Below are 25,470 nucleotides of genomic sequence, written 5' to 3' on the forward strand. Positions count from 1 at the left end.
AAGACTGCACATCCACAACTGTTCTCAAGACATCCGCAGTAACATTGCATCTAAGACTGTGCACTTACGAGGTGAGCGGCTTTGCTTCGTAGCATTCGACTTAACCTCGGTGAATCTGTTTGAACCTGCCCCAGATGTTAGGCCCACAGGCTTCAGCAAGAAGAAAAGAAGAAAAGACTGGGCCCTTGCTTTGGTTTGTGAGCATGGGGGCGGAGAATTGACCCAGGACTTGGCCAGTAGGGACCCTTGATAATGATAATGGGCCCTTGGCATCTAGGTCCCTTAGCTGCCGATGATTTCTCTTCACGAATTCTGGGGTGAGGTGAGCCGATCAAGCACCTGAAAGACAAAATTTCTTTTCATGTCGAAGTTGGGCGGAATTCAGCCACTGCCGGTCCAATCTAATCGAGTCGATTTGATAATTGTAATGCCGTAATAGAATTCTGCACATATTTTATGCTTTCCGAATTTTAGTGCAAGGCAGCTCTGTCGTGCATGCCCCAAGGAACAGTCTGCCGTACATAGAACAGGGTACGTGGTTAATACTTCAGGTGATAACTAACAATAATTGGAGGGACGGGATGACGGATGATGGACGGTCGGCCATGTGCCTGGGGCTCTGCAGCGAAAAACTGACCGTTCACTAACAACCACCATCAAACAACGTGCCTGGTTGACAAATTGAGTTTGTGGTGCTTCTTCCCGAGTTCAAAGCCGAATCACTTCGATGTAGCGTGGGTACGGACCACACATCCTTCTCACCGAACCGCAACGGGGGTCGGCGGGCGGCGAATGACAACACTCCGTGCATTGCTAGTCTGAGTGGTTTCTTTCTCCTTGGATGGCTTAAGAGCTGCTTCTGCAATATGGAGGCGCGCCTATGGAACCACCAGTGCTAAAGTGTATGGAGACGATTTGTGGGAGCCAAGCTCTAACTCGCAGTAGTGTGAGCGGTAGGTGCGTTGAGCTGGTCCAGGTGTAAGTGATTAACCGCGGGTAATGTATCGAGCCTCAACGGCATCCTACACTTGGCTTGTCTCGATAGAAGAAATATGGTCAAGGGGAAAGTCGGTTCAATACCACACATCATCTTAAGGCTGAGCCTTGTATCAGCACAGAAGCAAGGTCGCAAGTCCAGCGCTGTTTACCATCTCTGTCGAGCTTGAGATATTGAAAAGCTTGATGTTGCGAGTGAGAGAGTTGGCAACAATGTTTCCAACGTACGAAAAGACTTGTGTCATCAGGAAACGAATAAGAACCTAACGTAAGTAGGCTACGACCAATCGGTGGCGTCGATTAATTGGTGTGCTTTGGGACAAAAGATAATGACGGTACAAAAGGCCAATTGATGTTCTTCTCAACTACGTAGTGTTATAACACTCATGCAAGCATAGCATGTCTTAGCATAGGTTGCAGCTGCCGACGAGGCTGGCCGCGACAACCCACCCGCCGGTGACGGAACCCGGTCACCTCATGGGGGTGGAAACGCAGAATGCAAACATGAGACATATTGTCTTATGCTTGCAGTCGCGAATTCAGGCTCCAAAGAGCCCACGAGAGCATGATCTTGAAACTGAGAAGGAGAGGGGAAAAAGAGAATGTTGGGTAGCTTTTCGCTTCCAATAATGAAGAAGGCAACGACGTGATGCGTCCCAGCTTGTGACGTTGAGAGCCAGGGGAGCTGTATCGTCTGTGCTCGGTGTTGCACCTCCGGTCAAACAGATGCTTTGGACAACGGGTCCTTGCACGGATCTCTTCACAGGGTGCCATAGGCATGCCATGCGACGCACAGGGTTTAGCCATCCATCAGTCCGTGGTACGGGTTACACGCAGACTGTCTGACCTTAAACTTGAACTGGGAGATGGTTCCATGAAGCAGATGGATCTCTGAACTTGATCCCAGCATAGCACATTTTGATCGAGTTCTTGCTTTGCTGGCTTAAGATTGGCTGATAGATGCCTCCCCCAGTTCTGCCTCGAAGAAGATGTGGGTGATTGCTTCTTTGAGATGTCCCGGGGGTATGTTAGCGTGCATATGGACCAGTGCATTGTAATCGTTCAGTCTGGTCAGATGAAGCTTGATGTGGGCGGATTTATACAGACTCGAGTATTGAACATCGCAACCTCCTTCGTTCGATCAAAGGCCCAATGTTCGGAGTAATTGACTAGAGCCCTGTTGAGCCGATATCGCCTCGTCTGACATGTTGCTCGATCTTGACATGTCAAGTGCCAATAGCCGATGTGCGGTTGAAATCGACATATTTGGGTACGGTTAAGGAAGAGATTGGATCACATTTGAGGGGGATTCAGTGGGGAGATGAGATGTACTGCCTCCGAAAAAGAAAGCAATTCCGAGGAAAGTCCTTTACTGATGTGATGTTTGGATTGGCAGGAACACCAGAAACCCACGTCGTCACGTTACAAGCGCATGTTAATATGGGAAGGTACAGTACATTGCAGACAGGGCAGAGCAAGCAAGCAAGAAAACAAGGGTACCTTAGCATTTGCCGCCAGAGCCGCGTATCATCACATAACGCTACTGTAGCTTAACCAGTCTAGTGGGATGCAGATTTTATCAATTGGGTTCTGTTGTCAAGATCCTTACTCCTGGGATGTTCGAGACTCGAGATTGATTCCTTAAACCGTTGTGGTGCTGCCATTTTCCATTTCATACCGAGATTTACCGCTCACCTCGGCCAGGATTTACAGCCGGGTCTAGCCTAAATCGTCTCACCTTGTCTTGCTTCATGAACCTCATCCCACGGTCGACTTGTCTGTCATTGGCCTTTTGAGAAATGTTGGATTTTTTTTGTCTGATGATTAAGACATGTATCTTATCTCAGTCTTGCTCGTGAGAAATCCCCAACAAATGTATGTCTCTCAGCCAATGCTTGGATGGGCAGTTACTTCGACTCGGTATTGATTGTCCATATTCGGCTTCTGACCTCGACTGACCTTGAACCCACCTTACTCCAGAAATCCAGTGACCATCAAAGTCAAGGCTACTCCGTTCATTGAATCGTTCCATTTTACCCAATCTCAGGTCCCCCCAAATGCAAGCCAATGTATTCCCGGGCCGGTTCCTTACTCTCACCTCAGGTACCTAGTCCATACATTTGCCGTGAAAAGCTACCTCATTTTGATCTCCTGCTTCCCGGGGAAATCCACTTCCCCTCTGGCGGGCATTGTCACCAGCAGCGCTCCTCTCCGCCGTGCATGGTGAGTTAGTACCTAATTGCTTCCGCGCACGCCCCCACCCCACTTTCGCTTGTGAGACCCTCCGAACTACTGTCTGATTGGTCGAGTCATAGCTGTAGCTTTCTCTCCCACGCCCTCCCCTCCGCTTTCTTCACCTTTTTACACGCCACTCCATTCATCTCAGGTCAGTCTTCGCGACGACGGAACACTCTCGGTCTCTTTCCATGGCATGAACTTGCGCTGTCTTTTTCTTGCTCTTGTTAGCTATTTCTCTTTAGCATCCCATCTTCTTGTTCAAGTGACCTTGGTCTGCTTCATTGCTTCACCGTTACGCTTCCCGCTCACCTGAACGACATCTTGAAATCCGTCTTAGTACATCATAGGCCGGCTTTTCGTATATACGACTCTCATCTCGCCTTCAGGTCGCCTTGATCCGACCAAACATTTCCTTTGATCCCACAAGCTAGCAGCCGAAACTGGGCGTCTTGCAACGAATTGAGGTATCGTCCACTGGCTATCTTGCATCGCGCACCTAGCTAGACGTTGATACACTTTCGTCTTGTTCAAGGTCCAATTGTGAAGCTCATCGTCGGCTTAATCATCGTTGGTCCGCTATTACCACTCCATATCTCTATACAGTACTTGCGCCGGGCCTCACTGCACTCCGCTGCGATCAATTGAATTGCACAGTATTTCAGTATCTTCTATCCATTTGTCTCTGCGTCTCTCAGTTCGCCCCAGGGTGTTTAATTTTCTGCCTTACCAACTCAAGATTTCCCCACACAGAAGCCCTTCTAAGCTCGCCGTTCACCATCTCGGCACAAAGTTGCTTCTGCGAATCTTCCTCTCCCAGCATCTACAACTCTTTCAGTGCGCCTGCAAAGCTGCGGTTATCTATACACTGCTGGCGCTTCTATTTGCTGAGGCTGGAAATATTTGATGGTGGGGTGAACACTTCTCTTACTTACGGTACCATCGACGCACACATATCAACGCGCCCATTGCTTGTGCAACCTGTGCCGTATGCTTGCGCCTGCACATACACAATTGACACACCCACTGGCAATACAGATATATATCTAAGCAATTGGCTTATTGGCAAGCTTCCTGATCTGCAAGCTGTTTTTGCCTACTTCAACCCTTCTTCTCCCTCAAGTTTGAGATAATGGGCGTTTGAATAGTTCTGACGCTCATTTAATCTCTTTACCTATCAGCATGAATTCTGTCGCCCACAGCATGGCCGAGGCTTCTCCAGCTCCTGCTGCTCCGTCCATGCAACACCAACACCAACATCAACAGCCGCAACCTCCACCGTCTCCATCTCCATCGCAGCCGACCTCTGTATCCGAAACCGCTCCGACGCCATCCTTACCTTCAATTTCCTCGCCCTCTGCTCAGTCTGCTTCGCTGCCTGCTGTTCTCGCCGCCGCAACAGCTGTCGCATCAGTCTCCGCCCATCCACTCGCGCCAAATCCAGATGAGCTTCCCCCGCTCCGCCAACCGTCGCCGACCTCACCGGCGCATTATACGTTCGAACAACACCAACAGCAGCAGCACCACCATCATCCTCACCACAACCTCCACCCCGTTACGCCGCCTCTGAGAAAGGACACATGCTCCTCCATCTCAACTCAGGCCACTAGCGCTACCTTGGCCTCCACAGAGACCAATAACACATCGTACAGTGCCGACACCTCTCCTAACTTGCACCAGTCCATTTTCTCTATAAAGGATGGCTCCGACGTCTCTAACAACCGCCGCACGAGCAGGAGACGGACCGGGCCCCTTTCTCAGCAGTCCAGAGAACGCGCTGCACTCATTCGAAAGCTGGGCGCATGCATTGACTGTAGGAGGCGACGAGTCGCTGTAAGTCATACCCATTCTATGTGCCACACAACCTTTTTATATGGACTTATATGCCAACCCTTGTCTCCATTATTGTAGTGCCACCCCAGTCATCATAATATGACATGGGAAGACGTCGTAACCAAGTTTCATCGTTCGCATAGCCCGACTATTCAGGACATTGCACCTTCCCTCGCCGCTGCCGGCCGACCGTTGAGCCCCGCCCCCGCGATCACCAATGTCCAGGCCTTGTTCCACGATACCCAGGAAATGGATATCGATTCCAGTACTCCTGGCTCCAACCTGCCCGGCCGACCTCCGCTTAGTGACGCTCGAATTCGTACCCCTTTGCCATCGGGCCCTCGCCTCGAGAAGTCCCTGTCTTTACCTGGCATCGAGAGCTTCAAGAACGATCTCCAATCCAATGTGGGGCGTATGCTTTCCACTCCCAGTCGGGATCGATACAGTTCTGTGCAGGTTCTGTTCCTGTTCTGGCAAGACGATGAAGAGGTCCCGATAATTCAGACCGCTGTCCGGGAGCTCGCTGAGGTTTTTGATAAGTATTATCGCTACAACTTTCAAGTTCAAGCTATCCCGTCGTCCTCTGACGGCTGCAAAAGCTCATGGAGGTGGCTATCAAGGGCACTCAACGAGTTTGTTGAGGACCGCGATGAGCGTGATGTGTTGAAGATAGTCTATTACGCAGGACATACATACCTCGATGGCAATCGTGAGATGGTTCTGGCAAGGTATGCCGTTTGCCACCCCCTTCTACATTGATGATACCGGCTAAGACTTGGCAGCTCGCGAAATCCAGAACAAGCCTCAACAATCCGGTGGGGTGGTATACAACAAACTCTCGAAGAGGCTTGTGCCGATACGTTGATTATTATGGATGCTGCATATTACCCATCGTCCAGAATGGTTCGACAACAGGGCGTCCTGGAACTACTTGCAGCTTCGGTATCAGAAGAGCATTATTACGATCTTGATCGCTGTGCATTCACTCGGGCCCTTGCTGAACAACTGCGAGTCCGGGCAGCACGCTTGAGTCCTCTTTCGGCTGCCGAGCTTCACGCGAATTTGTTCTCTCAGTACGCCAAAATGGTCCAAGATAAGTATCCAGAGAAAGAAGTATTGACCAGTTTCCCCTCGCCGCTGCACATGATGATGTCGGGCAACTCGAGGCTTCCGTCCATCTTCCTTTCTCCGGTGTACCAGAACAGCCCCACGCGAGGAAGTTTCTCTTCGTATGAGAACAGTCCCCAATTACACTTGTCTATTCGACTGGACGATGACAACGTCGACCTCGAAAGCTGGAATGAATGGCTGCGACTGATGCCGGAAGGTATCAGGGATGTCAAGGTTGAAGGGCCGTTCCGAGCTACGTTTAGATGAGTAACTTCGGACTTCGACTCTATATTCGACTTTTGTTTAATGACACAACCGGGAAGCTGATCACACCAGCACCTCTGTGAATTGAGGTAGACTACTCTTGAAATAGAGGATGTCTGTTGAGGTTCCCCTGAAAACGGAAACGACCTCAACTTTGATGCTGGGCATGATCGCCAAGATCGGACATGATGGGTTTTCAGAATTAGTCCCATCATGGCGCACTCACATGAATCACTCCCCTCTCATGACGGCAATGCATTGATTACACTCTAATTTGATTTGAAATGGAATATGTAATGACGAGTCCATGAAGGATAGTGCATGGAGTCTTGGGCGGAGCAAAAAGCAAATGGGACCCCAGTCTGATTCGCATAAACCGGGGTTACTTGACGGTCAAGCCGAGGAATTACGGCTGGATATCTATTTGGAAGGACATTGATCGATATGGAAAGTAATTTGGCAAAAAGGCGAGAGAAAAGTGACTCAGAGGCCAGAAAGAGCGAGCATGAGACATGTTTGTTTATATATAGGCACCTGCATATGCAAAGGTAGCATTCTGCAGGTTATGTTTCATCAAGGCCCGTTGAAGCTTTGTCTCAATCTTTGTTTCACTCAGTAAATCGTTCGGGTCAGGCATATCATAACGGATGTCGACATAAAAGCTTTGACTATAACAGGCATGTGAAAGAGCAGCACCAGGGTCTAGCAATGCAAGTGATAATGACGAAACGTCCAGCATAGAGGAAACAATGCACGGATACAATAGAAATTGGTGCATGATGGCGAGACCGGGACCCAGGAGGCAGGCCCATGAGTCGTTGGGTGATAAAGCGCGGAGTCTTTTGGCGGGACCAAAACAAAAAAGTTTGTTGTTCATGGGGGGCTGGGTCTGGTCTTGTCTTGGTAGGGGAGGGGAGGGAGGAATTGGGAGTGAATATTGGGCTCTGACTGAGTCTGAGTCGAGTAGAGGTAGTCTGATTGACAATTCTCGGCCTCGTTGTTCAACTGCCAACGTAACAATGCGACATTTCTTGAATCAAATGATAGGCGGTAAAGCATGCCACATCATGGATGACCACCCTACCTACCTTGCCTTGCCTTGCCTTGCCTTACCTTACCTAGGTACAAACGGGAATGGATATGGATATGGATGTACGTTGATTGAAAATCTGAACGATGGAGCTTGCAAGGGTGACATGTCGTTCATTGACAACCCCACTAGAGGACAAAAAAGCTGCGTGGATATTGGATGATGGGCAGCAAATTCAGACCCGAAAGATCCCATGCTAAAGTGCGGTAAGGCCGTCAATTGACCCTTTGGCACCTTTTACTTACCCAAATTATACAGAGAAGGAACAGGAAACAGTAAATCGAAGTGCAAATCACGGCACGGCCCAGCCATTTCATTTTATCACCGAGGTGACCGCCTGAGAAAATTATCACAGCCTGGTGATAAGTGTTGGTGGTTAGCTGTTTAGCGCATGGTTTGGTGGCCTACCTAATCTGGAGCTGGACTGGAGCCCGGGGCGGACTTGCCTGGCCTGGTCTGATACGATTTTTTTTGTCCCCCCATAACTTACGTCTCCATAATCCGCTGCCGCTACTGCAACACCACCTCAAGCTCATACTTCAACAACGGCATCTCCAACCTCCAGCCGAGCCAACCTCTTTGTCTCTTTTTTACCTAAAAACTCTAAGAGATTCCCGATCTTCTAGTGACCCTATTCTGTTTCCTTTCTTCCCCTCTTCTCCTCCTCTCTTGCCTTACCGATCATCTTCCTGACCCCTCCTCTCCTCAAACTTTTTTTTTTCTAAACACCCCACATTCCCCATTACTGATTCGATATGGGCGGCGTTGTCTCTGCATTCTCTAGTAGTAGCGGTGAAGACTCCGTCGCAGCGCGACAAGCTCTCGAGAAGCAACTTGCCGACAGGGAAGAAACCATCGCCGTCCTCGAGGAAGACCTCTCAAAGAAGGAGAAGGAATGCACAACAGTATCCAAAGATGCTGAGGATTTGAGGGAAAAGATCAAGGAGCTCGAGGCTCAGTCTTCTCTTGCCCTTGATGAGACTCACGCCCGTATCGCCATCTTGCAGGAAGAGTTGAAGAAGGGCGGTGACTCCTCCTCCGAGCAGCTCCGATCTACCAAGGAGTCTGCTGAGAAGAACGCCAAGGAGCTCGAGGATGCTAAGACCAGCCTGACTGCTACCGAAGAGAAGCTCAAGGGTCTGGAGCAGGAGAGGCAATCCATCGCCGATGAGCTCGCCGGCCTCAAGGCAGAGCTTGCTGAGGCCAAGGAGGCCCGCGAGGCCCTCGAGGCTGCTCTCACCAAGGAGATTGCTACTCTCAAGACACAGATCTCCGAGGCCGAGGAGAAGCATCAGACTCTTACCAAGGCCCACAGCACACTTGAGGAAGAGCTTGCTGCCGCTTCCAGCGCCGCTGAGCAAGGCAAGCAGGCTCTGACCGGTTCCGAAGACAAGTTCACCACCCTACAATCCAGCCACGCCAAGCTCGAGACCGACCTGGCCGCCGCCGTCACTGCCCTCGACGAGCAGAAGAAGGCCTTGGCCGGTTCCGAGGAGAAGTACGCCGCTCTCCAAGAGACACTCGACAAGCTCCAGGAGCAGTCCGACTCCCAGATCGCTACTGCCAAGAAGGACCTCGCCGAGGCTCAAGAGAAGACAAATGCTCTCCAACAAACACACAACAAGCACAAGGCCGACTCTGAGAACGAGTTGTCTGAACTCAAGAAGCAGCTCTCTGAGCTTGGTGACCTCCAGACAAAGTACGCTACTCTCGAGGAGACCAATAAGTCTCTTGAGAAGGAGCTTGCTGAGCTCAAGGAGAAGGTTGCTGACCTCGAGAAGACCAATGAGTCTCTCAAGAGCAACTCTTCTTCCGAGCTTGTCGCGGCTCAAAAGGATGCTGCTGAGTGGAAGGAGAAGCACGGTTCTCTTCAGTCTACACATGATGGTCTGTCCAAGGACCTTGAGACTGCTAAGAAGGATCTTGCTGCTGCCGAGGAGGCCCAGAAGAAGCTTACCGAGGACCACACCGCTGCCTTGACCAAGGCTCAGGGTGACTCATCTGCTGAATTGGAGAAGGTCAAGAAGGAGGCTGCCGACCTTGAGGCTAAGCTCAAGTCTACTACCGACGAGCACGACGCCCTCAAGAAGGAACGTGATGAGCAAGCTGAGAAGCTCAAGACCGTCACCAGCGACCACGAGGCCATCCAGAAGAAGCAGGAGGAAACCGAGGCTAAGCTCAAGGCTGCCAATGAGGAGCGCGAGTCTGTCGAGAAGCAGCTCAACGAGAAGACATCAAAGCTTGCCGAGCTCGAGAAGGAAATCGAGGAGGCCAAGGCCCAGGTTGCCAAGGCCGAGGAAGACCTGAAGACTTCCCAAGCGGTAAATACTCACCATGATTACATACCTATTAAGGCGCTAACATTTGCATAGGAGAAGAAGGAGCTTGAGACCAAGATCGCCGATCTTGAGTCCAGCGCCAAGAACTCCCAGGAGTCTGAGTCTGGTTTGAACGCCAAGCTCAAGGAGGCTGAGGACAAGGTCAAGAGCCTCGAGTCTGATGCCGCCAAGGCTAAGGAGTCTGAATCTTCACTGAAGTCCAAGGCCGAGGCTAAGGCCAAGGAGACTGAAGCGTCATTGAAGTCTAAGGCTGATGAGGCCGAGGCTAAGGTTGCTGCCCTCGAGGCCGACGCAAAGAAGGCTCAAGATTCCGAGTCTGCTCTTAAGAAGCAGCTCGAGGAAGCTCAGGCTGCTACCAAATCTGAGAAGAAGTCTTCCGCCAATAAGACCAAGTCCCTTGAGGACGAACTCAAGGAGCTCAAGGAGAAGTTCGCCAAGTCCGAGGAGGCCGCTAAGAAGGTCGAAGCTCTTGAGAAGGAGAAGGCCGATGCCGTCGCCAAGGCTGAGTCCCTGCAGAAGGAGGCAGATGAAAAGACCAAGACCCTGGAGGCCGAGAAGAAGGCCGCTGAGGAGAAGGCTGCTGCTCTGGAGAAGGAGAAGACCGATGCCGAGGAGAAAACAAAGACAGCACAGTCCGCCTTCAGCAACGCCCTTGAGAAGGTCAAGACCATCCAGGGCGAGAAGAAGGAGGCTCTTGAGAAGGTCAAGGCCCTCGAGGCCGAGGTCAAGGAGCTCAAGGAGAAGAGCGCCACAACCAACGGCACATCTGAGGCTTGAGGGAAAGGGATTTCTTTGTCAAATGGGAAGGGGTAATGCTGCTGATGAGACCAAAAAGTGTTTGTTATACGATCTGTGACGCCGGATGAACTGAAATGTCTGATTCATATCACGGGAAACGAAGGAGTGGACTTATGCGTCTTTGATGAACTCGATACCCAAATAAATAGTTTTTAGAAGAGCGTAATTTAGATGAGCGTCTATGCCACTCTTTTTCATGCCAACTTCGTTTTCCCCCTTGCTTACATGTGAGACATTGAGGAGTTTGTTCTTGTGTCGGTGGAACAAAATGTGTTGCGGATGTCAAAATGAAGACATTGCATCTACAAAGCAGTCAAGTACGACAATTAAAAGCTTCAAAGTAGTATTGATTGTTTAACGTGAATACCAATTGACTACTTATTCAATCTCAGCATGTCTTGATATCAAGCTTAGAAGCTCTCAACTGTGGCTGCGTCATCCCAAGCCACACCCGCACATTTCCCCCATCTGATTGGCCCACTTGTTCTCTCCTCCAGCACCAAAAACGTCACAATGTCAACCTCTATCTGACCTCACCTCTCACAACCTCCACCGCCCAAAATGCGCTTCACCTTCGAAACCAGCGCTATTCTCGCGCTCCTCCCTCGAGCTCTTGCCGACTCTTTAACCCTCTATCTCCCCTCCAATCCCAACCCCTTCAGCATCCCCGCCAACACGCACGCCACGCTCTCCTCCGCAGGCGTCCACTTCTCCGCGCCACTGTCCTCCGCCAACACTTTTGTCTTTCACAACGTCACGCCTGGCTCGTACCTTGCTGATGTTCACTGTCCGACTGACGCGTTTCATCCGCTGAGGATTGATGTTCAGCTTGCGGAGGATGGGGAGGAGGGAATTGTCAGGGCGTGGGAGACGTATAGGGGCAATGACTGGGGGAATAAGGGGGAGGTCGTGCAGGTGAAGGAGGGGAGTAAGGGACGAGGTTTTGAGCTGCGGGCTATTGGGGGAAAGAATTACTTTATGGAGAGGCCGCAGTGTGAGTCTCGGTCTTCAATTCTCCGTGAACTGATCAGCGCTAACATATAGCAGTCTCGGTCTTTGCTATCCTCAAGAACCCCATGATCCTTATGGCTCTCGTCAGTCTGGTTCTCATGGTGGGCATGCCAAAGCTCATGGACAGCAGTATGTATTCGTTCACCCTCGCAAACAGATTTATACTAACAAGATCCAGTGGACCCTGAAATGCGCGCCGAGTTCGAGGCCCAGCGAAAGAACAGCCCCCTGAGCGCTGCCATGACCGGTCAGTCATCTGGTGACAACCCCCTTACCAACTTCGACATGGCTGCGTATCTCGCCGGTTCCAAGCCCAAGGAGAGCACCCCAGCCAACAATGGTGGTAACGGCAACACTAAGAACCAGGGCGTGAGACGGTAAATCTCGCACAGTTATTGGGTATATAATGACTACAAAAGTTGGATGGATACACAGCCCTGTGGGCATAGGCGGACGATAGAGAAGTAGATTATGAGATATGGCATTGTATGCATTTAGCAATGATCATTATTCCGTTGAACCTTCCCTCATCAGTTCGTTGTAGAGGTATAAAACTTAGTTAGCTACTAGTCACGGCGTAGTTACGCACAGCCTATTGTCATCATATCCTCGTTCCATACCCAATTCCTGCCCTGCCCAAAAAATCTCAAAGCAAAACCAATTTCGAGCGCAAGTCGGAAATATCACACTGAGACTCCTCTTCAGCAAATCCATGCAGAACGTATGACGCTCCTTAGTCACCGCCATCATCGCCGAAATCAGCACCATCCTCTGTGACGATAGTTAGCGAGCTGTTAGATTCAAGGAGAATTGAAATGGAAACTTACCGAAACCATCCTGGTAGGCGTCTTGTTCATCGTTATCAAAAGAGTTTGCGATCATGGCACCACCAAGCAGACCAGCACCAGCACCGAGAGCAGCACCTCCCATCATGCCCATACCACCACCACCAGGTTTACGGCCACCACCACCAAAGCCGCCGCCATGAGGAGCTCCGTAACCAGGAGCCCCACCATAGCCACCGTAACCTCCCGGCGCGCCATAACCGCCGCCGTAGTGAGGTTGGGCGCCGTAGCCCATTGGAGGACCTTGTCCAGGATAGCCTTGGGGCTGTTGGCCGTAGTACTGTTGTTGAGGATAACCACCTCCGTAGCCACCCTGCGAGCCGCCGTAACCACCGGCACCGCCTTGTTGGTGGCCTCCAGCCATCTGCTTGCCCTTGCCGAGCAACTTGCCTAAGAATCCACCACCGCTCTTAGCACCACGTTCTCTAGGGGGAAGTTCTGTGGGATAAGAACTGCCCCCTTGTTGTTGAGGGTACGGGCTGTTGTTCTGGGGGTAGGGACTGTTGCTCTGAGGGTATGGACTATTTGATGCTCCGTATCCCGCAGGAACATCTGGACCACCAGGACCACTACGAGCGCGGGCGTCTTCCTCGGCCTGTAGCTTCGCAGCTAGCTTAGCGTCTTCATCTTCGGAAGGACCACCAGCCGACTGATCGCGATGGTCCTCGTAGGGGTTCTTCTTGGTGTCTGTAGGGATGGGCGCATTGCCTTGGTCGTATCCGGGAGGAGGGCCGGCGGGCGCGGCATCATCAGCTGGAAAGACGGGAGCAGTGGGCTTTTCCCATTGCGATTGTTTTGTGTAAATGTTGACGTAGAACCTGTAATTCGCATGTTAGCGACGCTGCGCGCGCGTGGACAAAGTCAAGTTCTTACCATTCCTTGTATTGTTCGTTCCATCGCACGGCCCATCCGGCAGGAACCTCGGGGGCCTTAGGAGGAGGCGGACCAGACGGGGGAGCAAAGTCGGCCATCGAAGTAGGATTTGAAAAGTACACGATCGATGAAGATGTTGTTATAGAGTGCAACAACGATGTTGTGCGAGAAATTTGTGGTAGGTCGACGTCTGAGGAATTAACAAGAGTCGATGATGTAGCAGGTGGGTATAAGTAGGTTGTGTAGTACAAGGAACAAGTAAGGTCAAGGTAAAGAGGGGAAGTTCAATATCGAGATCAAGACGTGAGAGCCAAGGATAAGGTAAGTTAAGGCTAAAGCTAAGACTACGAGGGACTATTTAAGCACATTACCTATTTCCCTTGGCAATCTGGCACCTGCCACTTGTGACCTTGAATGTTTCGCGTCAACGCCACTTGAAGAAGCAACATGAGTTTGGATCTGGAGCTGGAGGGGCAATCACCGAAACCCCGGTTGCCCCTCCCCCAACATGCGAAGCACAGGTGACGCCATTGGTGCAAGAGCTGTCATGTAGAAAGCACAGCCACCTTGTCCGCGGCTTCCTCGTCCGGTCTCCGACCAAGCCTTCCATTCATTAGCGACTGACTCTAGAAGCACCCAAATAGCAGTGAAGGATATGGGTAGATGAGTGACATGCGCCAAGGTGGCCTAAAATTACAGCTGCAGTTACAATTGCAGTGCGTTCTGCAGGTCACGTCTTGGAGTTGCTTGCGCATGCATGCATTGATGATCCTGGAATAGCTTAGCTCTCTCTCGGATTTTAAACGGTTATTCAGTGTCATGTCACTCAAGTGCTGCGCAAAGACGACAACCTATGCATAGGCTGCCTCACGGCATTTTCCTCCAGATTCCAAAATCTTAATCGTATTTAGCCCGCGGCTTCCAGAAAGCTTCATTATAGCATACGCCACGAATGACGCAGACAGTGGCGATCGCTTGCTGTGGCGGTGCACCATAGCTTCAAGTCAATCGATGTCCTGCCTGGGAAGGGTTCCACTATCATTCTCCATGATCCGAACACGATCCAACATGTCAATTCCTTTTCCGAAAAGTGCCTGACAATTCCACTACTCGCCCGCCAAGCCTTCTCTGTCATCCTCCTCCGGCGGTGGATTTCTATTCGTCCAAGGCTCAAAGAACTTGGAAGTCCTGGATAAGCCTCCAATGGTCTCCCATATCAAGAGGAAAGCAAACAGAGCCATGATAACGAACATGAAGCTCTCTGCATTGAGATGGTTATGTGACTCAGGGATGACGACGAGGATGATCGCAATTATCAACCTCATACTGATTCGTGTCGTCTGTCCCATGAATAGAGTGCACTCACCTTCGACCCGGTATAACATCCCGTAAACCCAGAGGCAAAACATGCCAACTCCAAGCCCTCCACCGAGAAGCCAACGCTGCCCGTCTTCAAACTCTTCAATCGCTGTGCTCGCAGCTGCGATGTGGCCTCCGATGAGAAACGATGCTGATAGAGGTAGATGCAAGAGAAAGAAGCCAAAGGCTGTCCAGGCAGATCGTCGAATCGGATGTGTTGCTTGAATACTGCCATCGCCACTGGAATAGACCCAGTTCAGCACGAACGCAATAATCAGCGTGCAGACAGCCTTTGCGTACCCTGAAGTCAAGCCAATGCCTGTCTTATTGCCAACAATGATGCTGTACACAAACTCGCCGAGAATGATGATGAAGAAAGCGCCCATCCGGTCAATCTCGTGCGCAATGTCAACAGCAGTACTGTAAGTCAGATGTAGCTTGGCCTTGATCCAGGGACTCAGAGTAAGCGCCCATGTCGCCTCTTGATAGAAGATGCCCACGGCGACGATGGCGGCTTTTGCACGAATGCTTATGTCCTCAAGGAAGAGCGGAATGGTGATTAGAAGACCGACAAACATGAAACCAGCCATGATCCGAGCCTGTGTGCGGTGCTGATACGCTGCGAACGAGGTGACGAGGAAAACATTGAGGGTAGTGAAGCGGGCTACGAGGTACGCTCCAGCAGTAGTCCGCATCGCTGTAATATCCTCATCAGCATCGTTGGCATTGTTCGCATACAGCACCAGAAGCGCCATGACCCAAAGAATAACAAGTCGCTGCAGTAAATCATCGGTATAATATGAGTTCATGATCTCGCGGAGATCAGCCCAGATATGCCATGCCGGCGCAAAGATGAGTATGTACTTTGCCAGATGAGCGCCATCAGGATGCTCAGCAAGCTCATCGCTGAAGTTGGCGACAATCGCGACATCTACAGAGTGTAAGTCAAGGCCTGAATGATAGCACGGAGATACCTACATAAAAGATCCAGGAACAGCTCGAAGCGTCCAGCCTGACGCTCCTCCTCTTTCTCCTTGATAAGTTGCCCCTTGTAGAACCATTGCAACGCCCTCGGCTTCTTGACCAGGAAGCAATCTGCTTTGGAGTGTTCTTGGAGCTCGTTACAGTTCATCTTGCTTCAACGGAAATTGAAAGATGGGTGGGAGACAAGAATGAGGAGGAGGCTCTATTTGTATGATTGCTAAGATGAATAGAGATTCTGACCTTTGTTTCAGCCGCGTCTAGTTGATGAGGGAGAGCTGACTGGACTATTACCAAGCCATGCGCATGCAGCTATTTTATGGTGGTTGGTTGAAGCTGAAAGCTTGAGTGCTACACTACCCAAAGACATCATTCTTTACACTGAAAAGAGTGGTATTCAGACTAGGAAATAGACTTAGAAATATGCTTGATTTCCTCGTATTTTAAGGCTTTGTAATCATTATTTATTCTTCCAATTTATTCCTGAGCTCAAGTGGCTGAAGCTATTCTAGACTGTCTTATGCCACTAACACCCAAGGGTCGGCCGCCTGGTGTTGATCCCCCGCCCTCTCACGTTCCACCAACCACTGAGTCTTGACCTATCCTGCAATGACATTCGGATCATATTCTCCGTCGAGACCCTGCATTTGCTATACGAACTGAATCTGCATCTGGTAAAATACTGTAATCCCAAATTGCGATAGTACATTCGCATATCCTCCATCGACATTATCCAAGCATATTGGTTGAAGCTAAAAGGTAACACTCTTCGACATCTCATTAGCACGATCCATGAGTTCCTTCAATCTATCGTCACCTTCTCCTCCTCCAATAACAAGCTCTGCTAAACTGCTCCCCTTTTCTTGGTCTTCATACCAGCTTATCACACACATACGACCGTCTTGAAACTCAGCCTTGAACATATCCAGAAACTCGTCGCGACGCTGTTGCACCTCAGTAGAGAAGGATGATGCAATGTAAAGTTCTCGGTTTGTAAAATGTTTTCGTAGTAATGGCAGATAGCAAGAGTCTGTTGTGCGAACATTGAGATCAACCACGTGAAAGCAATCTGCGTCCTCAAGGACATCTGCTCCTGCAGGACCAATGTACTCGTACGATTGAAGCCATTCCGATATCTGGTTCGTGAGCGTTTCAAATTTGAGTCTCAACTCGCTCTGTTGGCGGTAGTCGATTGTACTTCCAACCCAAGCTGTACCATCTTGAATCATCTGTTTGGACACTCCTAGAAACACTGGTTCTTGCCCCTTCTTGTTGTTAAAAACCGTCATTCCATAGTCACCAATTGGATTTTGTATCATGTCTGAAAGAAGCATTGTTGCGGGCTCGAGATGCGAGTTATCCGCGTTGACAGAGGAGAGTAACCGGCCGAGAAACCCCTTTCCCAGGTTATCAATAATCTTTTGCCGTTGCTCCTCAGTCTTGACAATGAACGTCCCTGCACCACCAAATGTTGCTTGGCTCTTGAGCACGAATGGAAGGGGATGAGACTTGAGTGCGTCGTATATTCGCTGACTCTGCTCTTTGAGCCATGTTCCCCTGTTACCAGTACAGTCTCCTGGAATAACGAAGCTGTCAAGACCACTGCCTGTACAAGGAGCGCAACATGATTGCGCATCTTTAGGGATACCTTTGACTGTTATGATGACACACTTCGGTGTAGGAAGACCAGAGTCTGCCAAGGCACGCTTCGAGTTAAGGAACCAATGTGTCTCGCGTGGAACGACGTTGCTGTGTCTCTCTAAACTATCATGAACGACTTTACAGGCGAGTAAGTCAATTCCAGTCTCGTTGATAGGGATCGAATCAGGTCCCTCACAAAAGACAGGTTGTGGCCGTTGATAATCGGGAAGTGTCGCCGACGTCTTGGCGACCTGTTTCCGATCATGGTCTCTCTTCTTTGAGTCTCCGTCCATATAGAAGAAGATGACTGGCGCTGTGCCACATTCGAAAGCGCCCCGTTGATTTACGAGTGAGAGATACTTGATGGCCGTTGCTGAATCCTCCTTCTCTGTACGTGACCCCTTACTGCTTGTAAAGGGGCCACCCTGGTAGATGTATTTGTGGTTAGGGGTAATCTTGGAACTCGGTGGTACCAGAGCGCTGAAACTACTGAGTACTTGGCCAATTCGTTTGTTGCGGTATTCAGATCCAGCTTGGCGGCAAAGGTCATTAAGAGTCGTGTCCAGTACCGCTTTAGGTAGCTGTATATCTGTCGTCTTATGTGTGACTTTCATCTTGAAAGTGATTTATCATGGGGTCTGGCTATTTTTTACTGTCATTCCACAGCCGATAGACGCCTCTATATGTACTCTATGGAGTCTTACGTCCAACGTTAATCTATTATCAGTCTCACGATAGATCTAAGGGGTAGCTCCCTCCCACGTGTGGGGGCTTGATGATCATTAACAGCTTGTGTAATGGCTCATTCTACCATGACGTCGAATTCTCTCAGATCTGGGAGCGAGATCACAGGGCGGCTTTAGTACAGGAGATATCATTATCTCGAGAGGAAAACATATATGGATATTTTGTGACGTCAGAATTCCGCATATGTGATCAACTCCAATATTAACCACTGCGAGTACTCTAGCTAAAGTGAAGTAGTTTGGCAAGTAATTGCAATAGCTTTAGCGAAGGACGCAAGGGCTAGCCAGCTGCAGGCTGCTTGGAATTCCTGTATCTTGGTCCCTCGATACCAGACTCATGGGGCCAAAAGTACGCGTTTATAAGATCGACAAACTCATGATGAATTTGAACTTTCTTATAATCCTCTGACTTGTCACAGTGTCAGGGGAGTTCTAATAGTATGTAAGTGGTATGTCTATACTAACACTTGTCAAAATAGTATGCTGACGTTGATATGGTTGCGCCTATCACGGCTCAGCAGCCCCCAAGCAACTGCGTCAAGTTTTAGAGCTGGCCAGATCACTAAAGTGCCCTTTTTATACAAGTTACGAGTGCTCCATTCAATTCGTTCACTCTTAGCTCGAAGTATCTTATTCATCCGCCTAGTGTAGCTGGGTATCTTAGAATGATGGATGCTCGAAACTACTGAGATCTTTGGACATGTCCCAGTGGTTAATTTACATTCTTTTTTATAGTTTCACTAGAGTTCAAAATGCTGGCCTCATTTTTCTTTTCATCTTGATCCCTCTTCGAAAAGCATTTCACTTATATTCCACACTCGCCTTGCCATGCTCATCATGCAGATAATTATGTTCACCCTTACGCATAGCTCTCGATTTCATGTCTTCGTAATTCTGCGTTATTCCGACTACCTGATGTCACGCGCTATTTGTTAAAAGGACATTTATACCCTTGTTATCATATTGGCATGAATCAACTATCCTCACACTCACATATCAGATATGATGGTTTTACTGTTGGCGACCGAAGCCCTGAGACTCCCGTGCCCTATTACTATTTATCATGTCTTTTAGTCTCGTCAGTTTATCAATCTCTCTTACTCTTATGGCTGATTACTGGAAAGCTGTCATTCTTCATTCTCAGACACGCCCTAGTTACGTTGCTTATAAACGAGTTGACAGAAACGATACATTACTGTTTCTTTCAAGGGTTTGGTAGCCTCTAGGAAAGACATCATGTGGTTGATAGTCCTAGTTTGCTGCGTCATCTTGACACCACCAAGCTCCTGCACCTTGGCACATACAGGGTAGCTTGGTTACCATGTCCCTGTTCGAAGGAATGACTCTCACTTATTAACAGTAGCTGCAGGCAGCTCAATACGTTTCAGTGCCTCAGGATGACGACTGAAATGATAGGATCTTGAAACAGTGGTCACGGGACTGTAGATCTCATCGTTGTGAACGTGAGTCACAACATCAGCATCCAACATACCAGGCTGTGGCAAGTCTCATCTTGATGCTTGCATTCTTCATTTAGTATTCAGGAAAAAGAATGGAGTATTACTGCAAAAAGGTAAACGAAACCGTTCTACAGTCAATTGCGGAGTTAAACTAACTCATTCATCAGTCATGGCAGAGTGGCCATTTCATCGGGAAAGTTAAGAGCCACGATGAGCTCATCGAAAACGCTCGCAAACTCATTCAAGACTTTCAGAATGCCCGTTCAGAAATCGGCGATGACTTTCCATCTCTCGTCGAAACTGCCATTGAACTGGAAGAACTCGAAAAGTCGGTCGCTCTCGTCCAACAAGAGGAGTCGCTTCGCACCGCAGCAGTGATCAGAGAGATAAAGGGCGCTATCAGGAGTGTCCACTATCAAAGCTGGGAAGCCGTTCGAGTAGTCGGGAAGAAAAATAAGGCTGTAGAGAAGAATGGACCGGACGCTATGGTCCCAAAGAGATATATTCATTCATTCAGACCCATGCCCAAATGGGTTATTAGGACTAAGGATACCCTTGATAATGCTATCTTATGTGCGCAGGTTGGAATCATCGGCAACGAAAAGGATGGGTTTTCGATTCGGCCTGACAAAGTGTTTGAGATGAGTGTAAAGACGAAAGATGTTCTTGGTATTCACATGGTTCTTGCTTTGAGATTGTGGGATGAGCCTACTTGCATCGGTGGCCAGGGTACCTATCCTGACGATGAATCCAAGGGTGAGGGAGCTGGTCAGCATGGTACAGCGGTCGAAGGGATAGACGATGAGAAGCATGATGCAGAGGAGAGTTCTGTTTATGATAACATTACCCTCGACCAGGCGCGTGCTATGGCTGGTGAAGTCGGGGTGCAAGGTTGGACTGAAGCGGCCCGGTTACAACCTCGAAGAATGAAACGCTGAGGATAAGTTACGAGAAGGGACATAGTACCATCATCTGTTACACACAAGCAAGGAGGCATTTCTAGCAATATGGATATTCTTTTGTCATTCTTAAGCAAGTTCACAAGCTAATGGTATTGCACAATTTCATGATGAACAAGATCGCTTTCTCTTCTCTCCAAGCTCCTAGTGGGTATTTCATAAAGCCATTCCTAATCATAGTCCCTTTTCAAACACTCAGTCTTGCGTCTCTCTAAGGGGCAAGAGGGGCCTCGGTCTCCTTGTCACCTACAGGGATATCCTTCTTCTCGCCCTTGGTGGTAGCATCAGCAGCAGCCTTGAAAGACTGCTCAAAGTCGGCGATGATGTCGTCAATGTGTTCGATACCAACCGAAATTCGGATCAAGTCCTGTTTTTGTTAGCAAGATGAACTCAAATCAAGTGTTAAGGATGACGTACCTCAGTGACACCGGAGCTGCGTTTCTCCTCATCAGAGAGCTGCTCATGAGTGGTGCTCCAGGGGTGAATAGCAAGTGTCTTGGCATCACCGACATTGGCCAAGTTAGAAATAAGCTTGAAGCCATCAACAACCTCACTTCCAGCACCACCACCCTTTACGCCAAAGCTCAGAACACCACCGAAGCCTCTCTTGAGGTACTTCTTAGCCGTCTCATGGTAGGGGTGGCTCTCGAGACCAGGGTACGAAACCCAGCTGACATAGGGGCTCTTCTCAAGATATTGAGCAAGGGCGAGAGCGTTCTGAGCGTGACGCTCAGCGCGGAGACTGAGAGTCTCGAGACCGAGGAGGAGCTGTTGAGCGGCGAAGGGGTTGAGAGTTGAACCGAGATCACGGAGGATTTCGACTCGGGCGCGGATGATGAAGGTGATGTTGCCGAAGGTCTCGTAGAACTTGAGACCGTGGTATCCCTCAGAAGGCTCGTGGAATTGAGGGAATCGAGCAGCGTTCTTGCCCCAGTCGAACTTTCCGGAGTCAACGACGACACCGCCGATTGTGGTTCCATGGCCTCCAATCCACTTTGTGGCAGAATGAACGACAATATCAGCACCGTGATCGATAGGGCGGATGAAGTAGCCACCAGCACCGAAGGTGTTGTCGACCTAAAAATAACCATCAACCCAGCGGACAGCCTAGTACAGAATTGTTGACTTACAATAACAGGAACACCCTTCTCATGAGCAGCCTTAGAAATAGCCTCCAGATCAGGAATGTTATACCTGGGGTTTCCAATACTCTCAACATAGACAGCCTTTGTCTTATCATCAATAGCAGCCGCAATGTCCTCAGGCTTGTCACCATCGACAAACTTGGTCTTGATGCCCAGACGAGGGAAGAAGACCTTGAATTGGTTGTAAGTGCCGCCGTAGAGGTTAGAAGTAGAGACGATGTTGTCGCCGGCTTGAGCGAGGGTGCTGATGGCGAGGAACTGAGCAGCCTGGCCTGATGAGGCAGCAAGGGCTGCGACACCGCCTTCGAGAGCTGCGATTCTCTTCTCGAAAACATCGACAGTTGGCTGGCTGTGTAAGTGGTGGGTTAAGCCGGGCTGGGAGTTGAGAACTCACGTTCATGATACGGCTGTAGATGTTGCCGAATTCCTTGAGACCAAAGAGCCTAGCTCCGTGAGCAGAGTCATCGAAGACATAGCTCTGAATACAGTGTTAGTAATTAATTCATGATGCGAGGCTATGAGAGCTCCAAGTAGCTTGTGAGAACATACGGTTGTAGCGTAGATAGGGACAGCTCGTGATTTGGTGGTAGGATCGACCTCAGCTCTGAAGGAAACGAGTTAGTTTAGTTCTTCCAAGCAATTTTATTCCATCAACTACAGCTGTATAGCAGTTGAAGAGTCCACCATCAGAGCGGAGGCTAATAAGGAATAAAACATACCCTGCGTGAAGCTGCAGTGTCTCAAAGTTCTTGCTAAGTTCCTCAGCCATGATGAATCCCGTTTCCGGTGTCAAAAGATCTAATCTATGTGAACAGCAGGAGAATAAAGAGTAAACAAAACAACAATTCACAGATCAACCCATTCCCCTTTATACTCGCTCGCAACTCATCCAACATGCACTTTCAGGTGCTCTTATTCTTGTGCATCCAAGCCTCTTTGGGCATGGCTCACTAGGACCCCGCGTAGCACGCCATCGAGCTCCCCACGCTTTTGCTTGAGCTGTCTTTACTGTTTGAGAAAGGGAATGGCTTGATCGTCGTTTGACAGCTGCAAATGTATGCATTGTGCAATAACCGAGAACCGCCGAGAACCGTTTATGATTTGGTTTCTCGGCTGGAGATGAATTAATTACGTGTTTTGTATAATTAGTTGGGCTTGTCATGATGATGATGATATGCGGGGTTGATGAATGCTACAGTGTATACGAGGACAGGAACTCGATTGGTTTCCAGGAAATAGATAAGCTTCTTACCTTTGCAGCAGAAAGGATGTCACGTAAACCTGATACAGATGTATAGTCCAATCAGCTGAACGTGGTATTGCACCTCCCACGCAATATATAACATCAGACGATATCGTCCTCAGCTCTCCATGTCCCCCACCATGACCCAAAGTCTAGGTCCAATGATGCAATTACCACGCACTGCGTTCCCATTCTCTTCTTCGACCGTAGCACAAGCGAAAAACTGACCGAGAAACATATCTCTTCAAGCCACCGACCGGCCCGTTCACCCGGCGCCGACTAGTATGAACGCCGACTACCTTACCTCAGCTTATATAAGTATATATTTCTCGTACGACTTCACATCTTCCTCTTCGATCCGAGTCTCGGGGTCTTCGGCTCTGCTGACGTACACATGTCGTGATCTTCACATACGCCGAAGCGACCGAACGCAATAGCTCAATGGTTTTGGTTGAATGAATTAGAAGCCAGTCCAACTCAACAGCTTCTTTGACTTTCATATCAAACGCGCTATCAGCCTCTGCTACAGAAGGCTGTGAAACTATAACGCAGAAAACGCCGAGTTTCCCATTCCAGCCCAGAAATTCAGGTTGGGTATGATATCTCCCATGCCGATATACTCCTTTGACAGTATAGCCAGGCCACTCAATATAGCACTGCCATTTTGTCTTTCCTAAAATGCCCAAACGCCTGTCATTAATACCCATCTATCCTTTCCAATAGAGATTCAATTCCATCATTCGAGGACCAAGTCCCGGGCTTTTGTTATGTGGTGTTCATGTACTTCCTGCTCGATTTCTTATGCCTGCCCCATTTCTCGACCCTCGTCATCCTTCTTGGGTTCTTGGAAAGCCTTCTTAAATAGATCCTTGGCAGTGAAAGCAGTTGTTGTGATCCACGCCGTGAACTGACCCGCAGCAACAACGGCATCGGCACGAGCGCAAGAGCAAACAGTCCCCTCACACATGATAAGCGATCCGATAAACACGGCGATGGCGATGAATCCGGCAAAGTACAGAGCGGCGTTGACAGATTCGACGACTACAGCGGCATATTGGTGGTAGATGCGCGGTACGAATAGAGGAGTGAGTGAGAGATAGGCAACCGATATAATCGAGAATATGGAAGAGACCATGAGATAGGTAAACGGTGATGGCGCTGAGTTTCGGCTTCGCTGGTTATAATCGTTGACAACTGAGACTGTTAGTTGCTTCCCAGACGAAAGACTATTGTGGATATCGTCAACGTACCATACGCGCTCAGACCGATACTAGCAATAGATAAAGCTAGCTGCAGAGCTCGCAGCGATAGAAAAGCGATCCGACTCATGGTGGCAATATTATTTGGTCCAAGAAACAGCGCAGACAGAGAGAGAGAGAGTAAAAGTTGAAGGTTACAAGTTCAACTCATGCGATAGATGATAACGACGTAAGTATGTTCAACCCCAACGATAACATAAGATAAGAGAAAGAAAAAAGACAGGAATCGTCGTGAGAATAGGCCCGATGGGCGAAAACGTGGGAATCGATAGATATAAAACCAAAGACCTGCTGACGAGACATTCTCTCGGGACCATGTGGGGGCGTGGACGATCCAAGGGAGATGGCCCGAGAGAGAGACCGTGGGACCCGTCAAGGGGCCACTACTAAGAAAACAGAAGAAATTCAAAAAAGAGTGTGAGCCTTTTCTTTTTTTAGGACATCGTCGAAACTCTAGGTTAAAGGCATTGACGATTACACGTCCAATCTCGTCGAGTCAAGGCAATTCTCTGCATCAGGTCGTGTTTTGACGAAGGGGGCCTGAGACACGGGCAGGGTCGAGGTCAATATGAAACAGTCCCTCTTTTATTTCTTCGTTGTATCTTATGCCGAGTAACGTAGCGTTTTGATGGTGGTAAGGGGTCGCCACCGTCCACCGCATAAAAGGGATATTTCTCTTATCAAACACTTCCATGTAGATAAAACAACTGTAATTTCCAAAAGGGAAACCCCGCGAGTGTCGTTGTTTGAGACGGGCTTGTTGTAGATCTCGGTAGATCTTGGATTCATGCATACCTAAGCAGCTAATCCTTGGGGCATTGAAAAGGAGGCTTAAGAACGTGGTAACTTTTACCAGACCAGATATCTTGGCGGCAGCAATACTGTTGCTTCATGTCCTAATGTGGCTATTCAACTTGAATTGACCTGAAAAGATCACTCGATCCATCGTTATCGTGTGTGTTTTGTCGAGACAACAAGCGCCGAATACAACGTCCGCGATACGGAGCATTGATGGATGGCATGCTTTTGGCGCCAGACACGATGTTTCTGACGAATTTGTGATGGTGATCGGCACGGGTTATGCCAACTCATCCAATATCGTGAGTGCCATCAAGAAATGCACGTGTTGACGCGAGCCGCTTTGACACTGAACGAAGAGTTGGTGTTAGGTAAGGTGATCCATAATTGATGGTGATGACGTCGTTTCGGGGATTGAATGTCACTGTATCAGTTGGCTGTACCTGTTAGCAGTGAAGCAGTTTTCGTTTCGAGGTTGTTTTTAA

General features: G+C 49.2%; 9 protein-coding genes across 9 annotated transcripts; 4 read left to right on the forward strand and 5 right to left on the reverse strand.

The window, feature by feature from the left end:
• Nucleotides 1-4,470: 4,470 nt before the first annotated feature.
• Nucleotides 4,471-6,441, forward strand: FOBCDRAFT_124783 (uncharacterized protein; the record flags this gene model as incomplete). The annotated part of the gene is made up of 3 exons (XM_031194321.3): nt 4,471-5,064; nt 5,143-5,792; nt 5,847-6,441. The coding sequence occupies 3 exons, from the start codon at nt 4,471-4,473 to the stop codon at nt 6,439-6,441; spliced, it is 1,839 nt and encodes a 612-aa protein (XP_031029059.2).
• A 1,355-nt stretch (nt 6,442-7,796) lies between these two features.
• On the forward strand, nt 7,797-10,868 carry FOBCDRAFT_212963 (uncharacterized protein). Its single transcript, XM_059609350.1, has 3 exons — nt 7,797-7,884; nt 7,975-9,848; nt 9,900-10,868. Exons 2-3 carry the CDS (start codon nt 8,284-8,286, stop codon nt 10,642-10,644), a joined length of 2,310 nt encoding a protein of 769 aa, XP_059463922.1. The 5' UTR covers nt 7,797-7,884; nt 7,975-8,283; the 3' UTR covers nt 10,645-10,868.
• Nucleotides 10,869-11,179: 311 nt separating this feature from the next.
• FOBCDRAFT_7827 (uncharacterized protein) lies at nt 11,180-12,258 on the forward strand. Its single transcript, XM_031194325.3, has 3 exons — nt 11,180-11,659; nt 11,713-11,805; nt 11,855-12,258. The coding sequence occupies exons 1-3, from the start codon at nt 11,227-11,229 to the stop codon at nt 12,055-12,057; spliced, it is 729 nt and encodes a 242-aa protein (XP_031029063.2). The 5' UTR covers nt 11,180-11,226; the 3' UTR covers nt 12,058-12,258.
• Nucleotides 12,154-13,857, reverse strand: FOBCDRAFT_256080 (uncharacterized protein). Its single transcript, XM_031194326.3, has 3 exons — nt 13,395-13,857; nt 12,504-13,339; nt 12,154-12,447 (listed from the first exon to the last, which is right to left on the reverse strand). The coding sequence occupies exons 1-3, from the start codon at nt 13,490-13,492 to the stop codon at nt 12,410-12,412; spliced, it is 972 nt and encodes a 323-aa protein (XP_031029064.1). The 5' UTR covers nt 13,493-13,857; the 3' UTR covers nt 12,154-12,409.
• Nucleotides 13,858-14,500: 643 nt separating this feature from the next.
• FOBCDRAFT_284466 (bacterial low temperature requirement A protein-domain-containing protein) lies at nt 14,501-15,885 on the reverse strand (the record flags this gene model as incomplete). The annotated part of the gene is made up of 2 exons (XM_031194327.2): nt 14,501-15,684; nt 15,732-15,885. 2 exons carry the CDS (start codon nt 15,883-15,885, stop codon nt 14,501-14,503), a joined length of 1,338 nt encoding a protein of 445 aa, XP_031029065.2.
• A 601-nt stretch (nt 15,886-16,486) lies between these two features.
• On the reverse strand, nt 16,487-17,989 carry FOBCDRAFT_235817 (uncharacterized protein; the record flags this gene model as incomplete). The annotated part of the gene is made up of 3 exons (XM_059610028.1): nt 16,487-17,340; nt 17,406-17,427; nt 17,480-17,989. 3 exons carry the CDS (start codon nt 17,987-17,989, stop codon nt 16,487-16,489), a joined length of 1,386 nt encoding a protein of 461 aa, XP_059463923.1.
• Nucleotides 17,990-19,621: 1,632 nt separating this feature from the next.
• Nucleotides 19,622-20,581, forward strand: FOBCDRAFT_314569 (uncharacterized protein). Its single transcript, XM_031194329.3, has 2 exons — nt 19,622-19,694; nt 19,749-20,581. The coding sequence occupies exons 1-2, from the start codon at nt 19,674-19,676 to the stop codon at nt 20,517-20,519; spliced, it is 792 nt and encodes a 263-aa protein (XP_031029067.2). The 5' UTR covers nt 19,622-19,673; the 3' UTR covers nt 20,520-20,581.
• Nucleotides 20,582-20,620: 39 nt separating this feature from the next.
• Nucleotides 20,621-22,465, reverse strand: FOBCDRAFT_284469 (Cys/Met metabolism PLP-dependent enzyme-domain-containing protein). The gene is made up of 6 exons (XM_031194330.3): nt 22,405-22,465; nt 22,235-22,289; nt 22,080-22,163; nt 21,671-22,030; nt 20,958-21,617; nt 20,621-20,907 (listed from the first exon to the last, which is right to left on the reverse strand). The coding sequence occupies exons 1-6, from the start codon at nt 22,452-22,454 to the stop codon at nt 20,752-20,754; spliced, it is 1,365 nt and encodes a 454-aa protein (XP_031029068.2). The 5' UTR covers nt 22,455-22,465; the 3' UTR covers nt 20,621-20,751.
• An 851-nt stretch (nt 22,466-23,316) lies between these two features.
• On the reverse strand, nt 23,317-24,440 carry FOBCDRAFT_7836 (uncharacterized protein). Its single transcript, XM_031194331.3, has 2 exons — nt 24,179-24,440; nt 23,317-24,122 (listed from the first exon to the last, which is right to left on the reverse strand). The coding sequence occupies exons 1-2, from the start codon at nt 24,255-24,257 to the stop codon at nt 23,728-23,730; spliced, it is 474 nt and encodes a 157-aa protein (XP_031029069.2). The 5' UTR covers nt 24,258-24,440; the 3' UTR covers nt 23,317-23,727.
• Between the last annotated feature and the right edge of the window lie 1,030 nt (nt 24,441-25,470).

The sequence above is a fragment of the Fusarium oxysporum genome, chromosome I (assembly GCF_013085055.1).
Source record: "Fusarium oxysporum Fo47 chromosome I, complete sequence".
Classification (NCBI taxonomy): domain Eukaryota; kingdom Fungi; phylum Ascomycota; class Sordariomycetes; order Hypocreales; family Nectriaceae; genus Fusarium; species Fusarium oxysporum.

Coding starts and splice junctions, on each gene's coding strand:
- FOBCDRAFT_284469 (XM_031194330.3), bottom strand. CDS start 22,454: ATGGCTGAGGAACTTAGCAAGAACTTTGAGACACTGCAGCTTCACGCA. Junction 22,290..22,404: donor ACACTGCAGCTTCACGCAGG/GTATGTTTTATT, acceptor CGTTTCCTTCAG/AGCTGAGGTCGATCCTACCA. Junction 22,164..22,234: donor TCCCTATCTACGCTACAACC/GTATGTTCTCAC, acceptor CACTGTATTCAG/AGCTATGTCTTCGATGACTC.
- FOBCDRAFT_7827 (XM_031194325.3), top strand. CDS start 11,227: ATGCGCTTCACCTTCGAAACCAGCGCTATTCTCGCGCTCCTCCCTCGA. Junction 11,660..11,712: donor CTTTATGGAGAGGCCGCAGT/GTGAGTCTCGGT, acceptor AACATATAGCAG/TCTCGGTCTTTGCTATCCTC. Junction 11,806..11,854: donor GCCAAAGCTCATGGACAGCA/GTATGTATTCGT, acceptor AACAAGATCCAG/TGGACCCTGAAATGCGCGCC.
- FOBCDRAFT_314569 (XM_031194329.3), top strand. CDS start 19,674: ATGGAGTATTACTGCAAAAAG. Junction 19,695..19,748: donor TGGAGTATTACTGCAAAAAG/GTAAACGAAACC, acceptor CTCATTCATCAG/TCATGGCAGAGTGGCCATTT.
- FOBCDRAFT_256080 (XM_031194326.3), bottom strand. CDS start 13,492: ATGGCCGACTTTGCTCCCCCGTCTGGTCCGCCTCCTCCTAAGGCCCCC. Junction 13,340..13,394: donor AACGAACAATACAAGGAATG/GTAAGAACTTGA, acceptor TGCGAATTACAG/GTTCTACGTCAACATTTACA. Junction 12,448..12,503: donor CGCCTACCAGGATGGTTTCG/GTAAGTTTCCAT, acceptor CTATCGTCACAG/AGGATGGTGCTGATTTCGGC.
- FOBCDRAFT_7836 (XM_031194331.3), bottom strand. CDS start 24,257: ATGAGTCGGATCGCTTTTCTATCGCTGCGAGCTCTGCAGCTAGCTTTA. Junction 24,123..24,178: donor TATCGGTCTGAGCGCGTATG/GTACGTTGACGA, acceptor TAACAGTCTCAG/TTGTCAACGATTATAACCAG.
- FOBCDRAFT_212963 (XM_059609350.1), top strand. CDS start 8,284: ATGGGCGGCGTTGTCTCTGCATTCTCTAGTAGTAGCGGTGAAGACTCC. Junction 9,849..9,899: donor GACCTGAAGACTTCCCAAGC/GGTAAATACTCA, acceptor AACATTTGCATA/GGAGAAGAAGGAGCTTGAGA.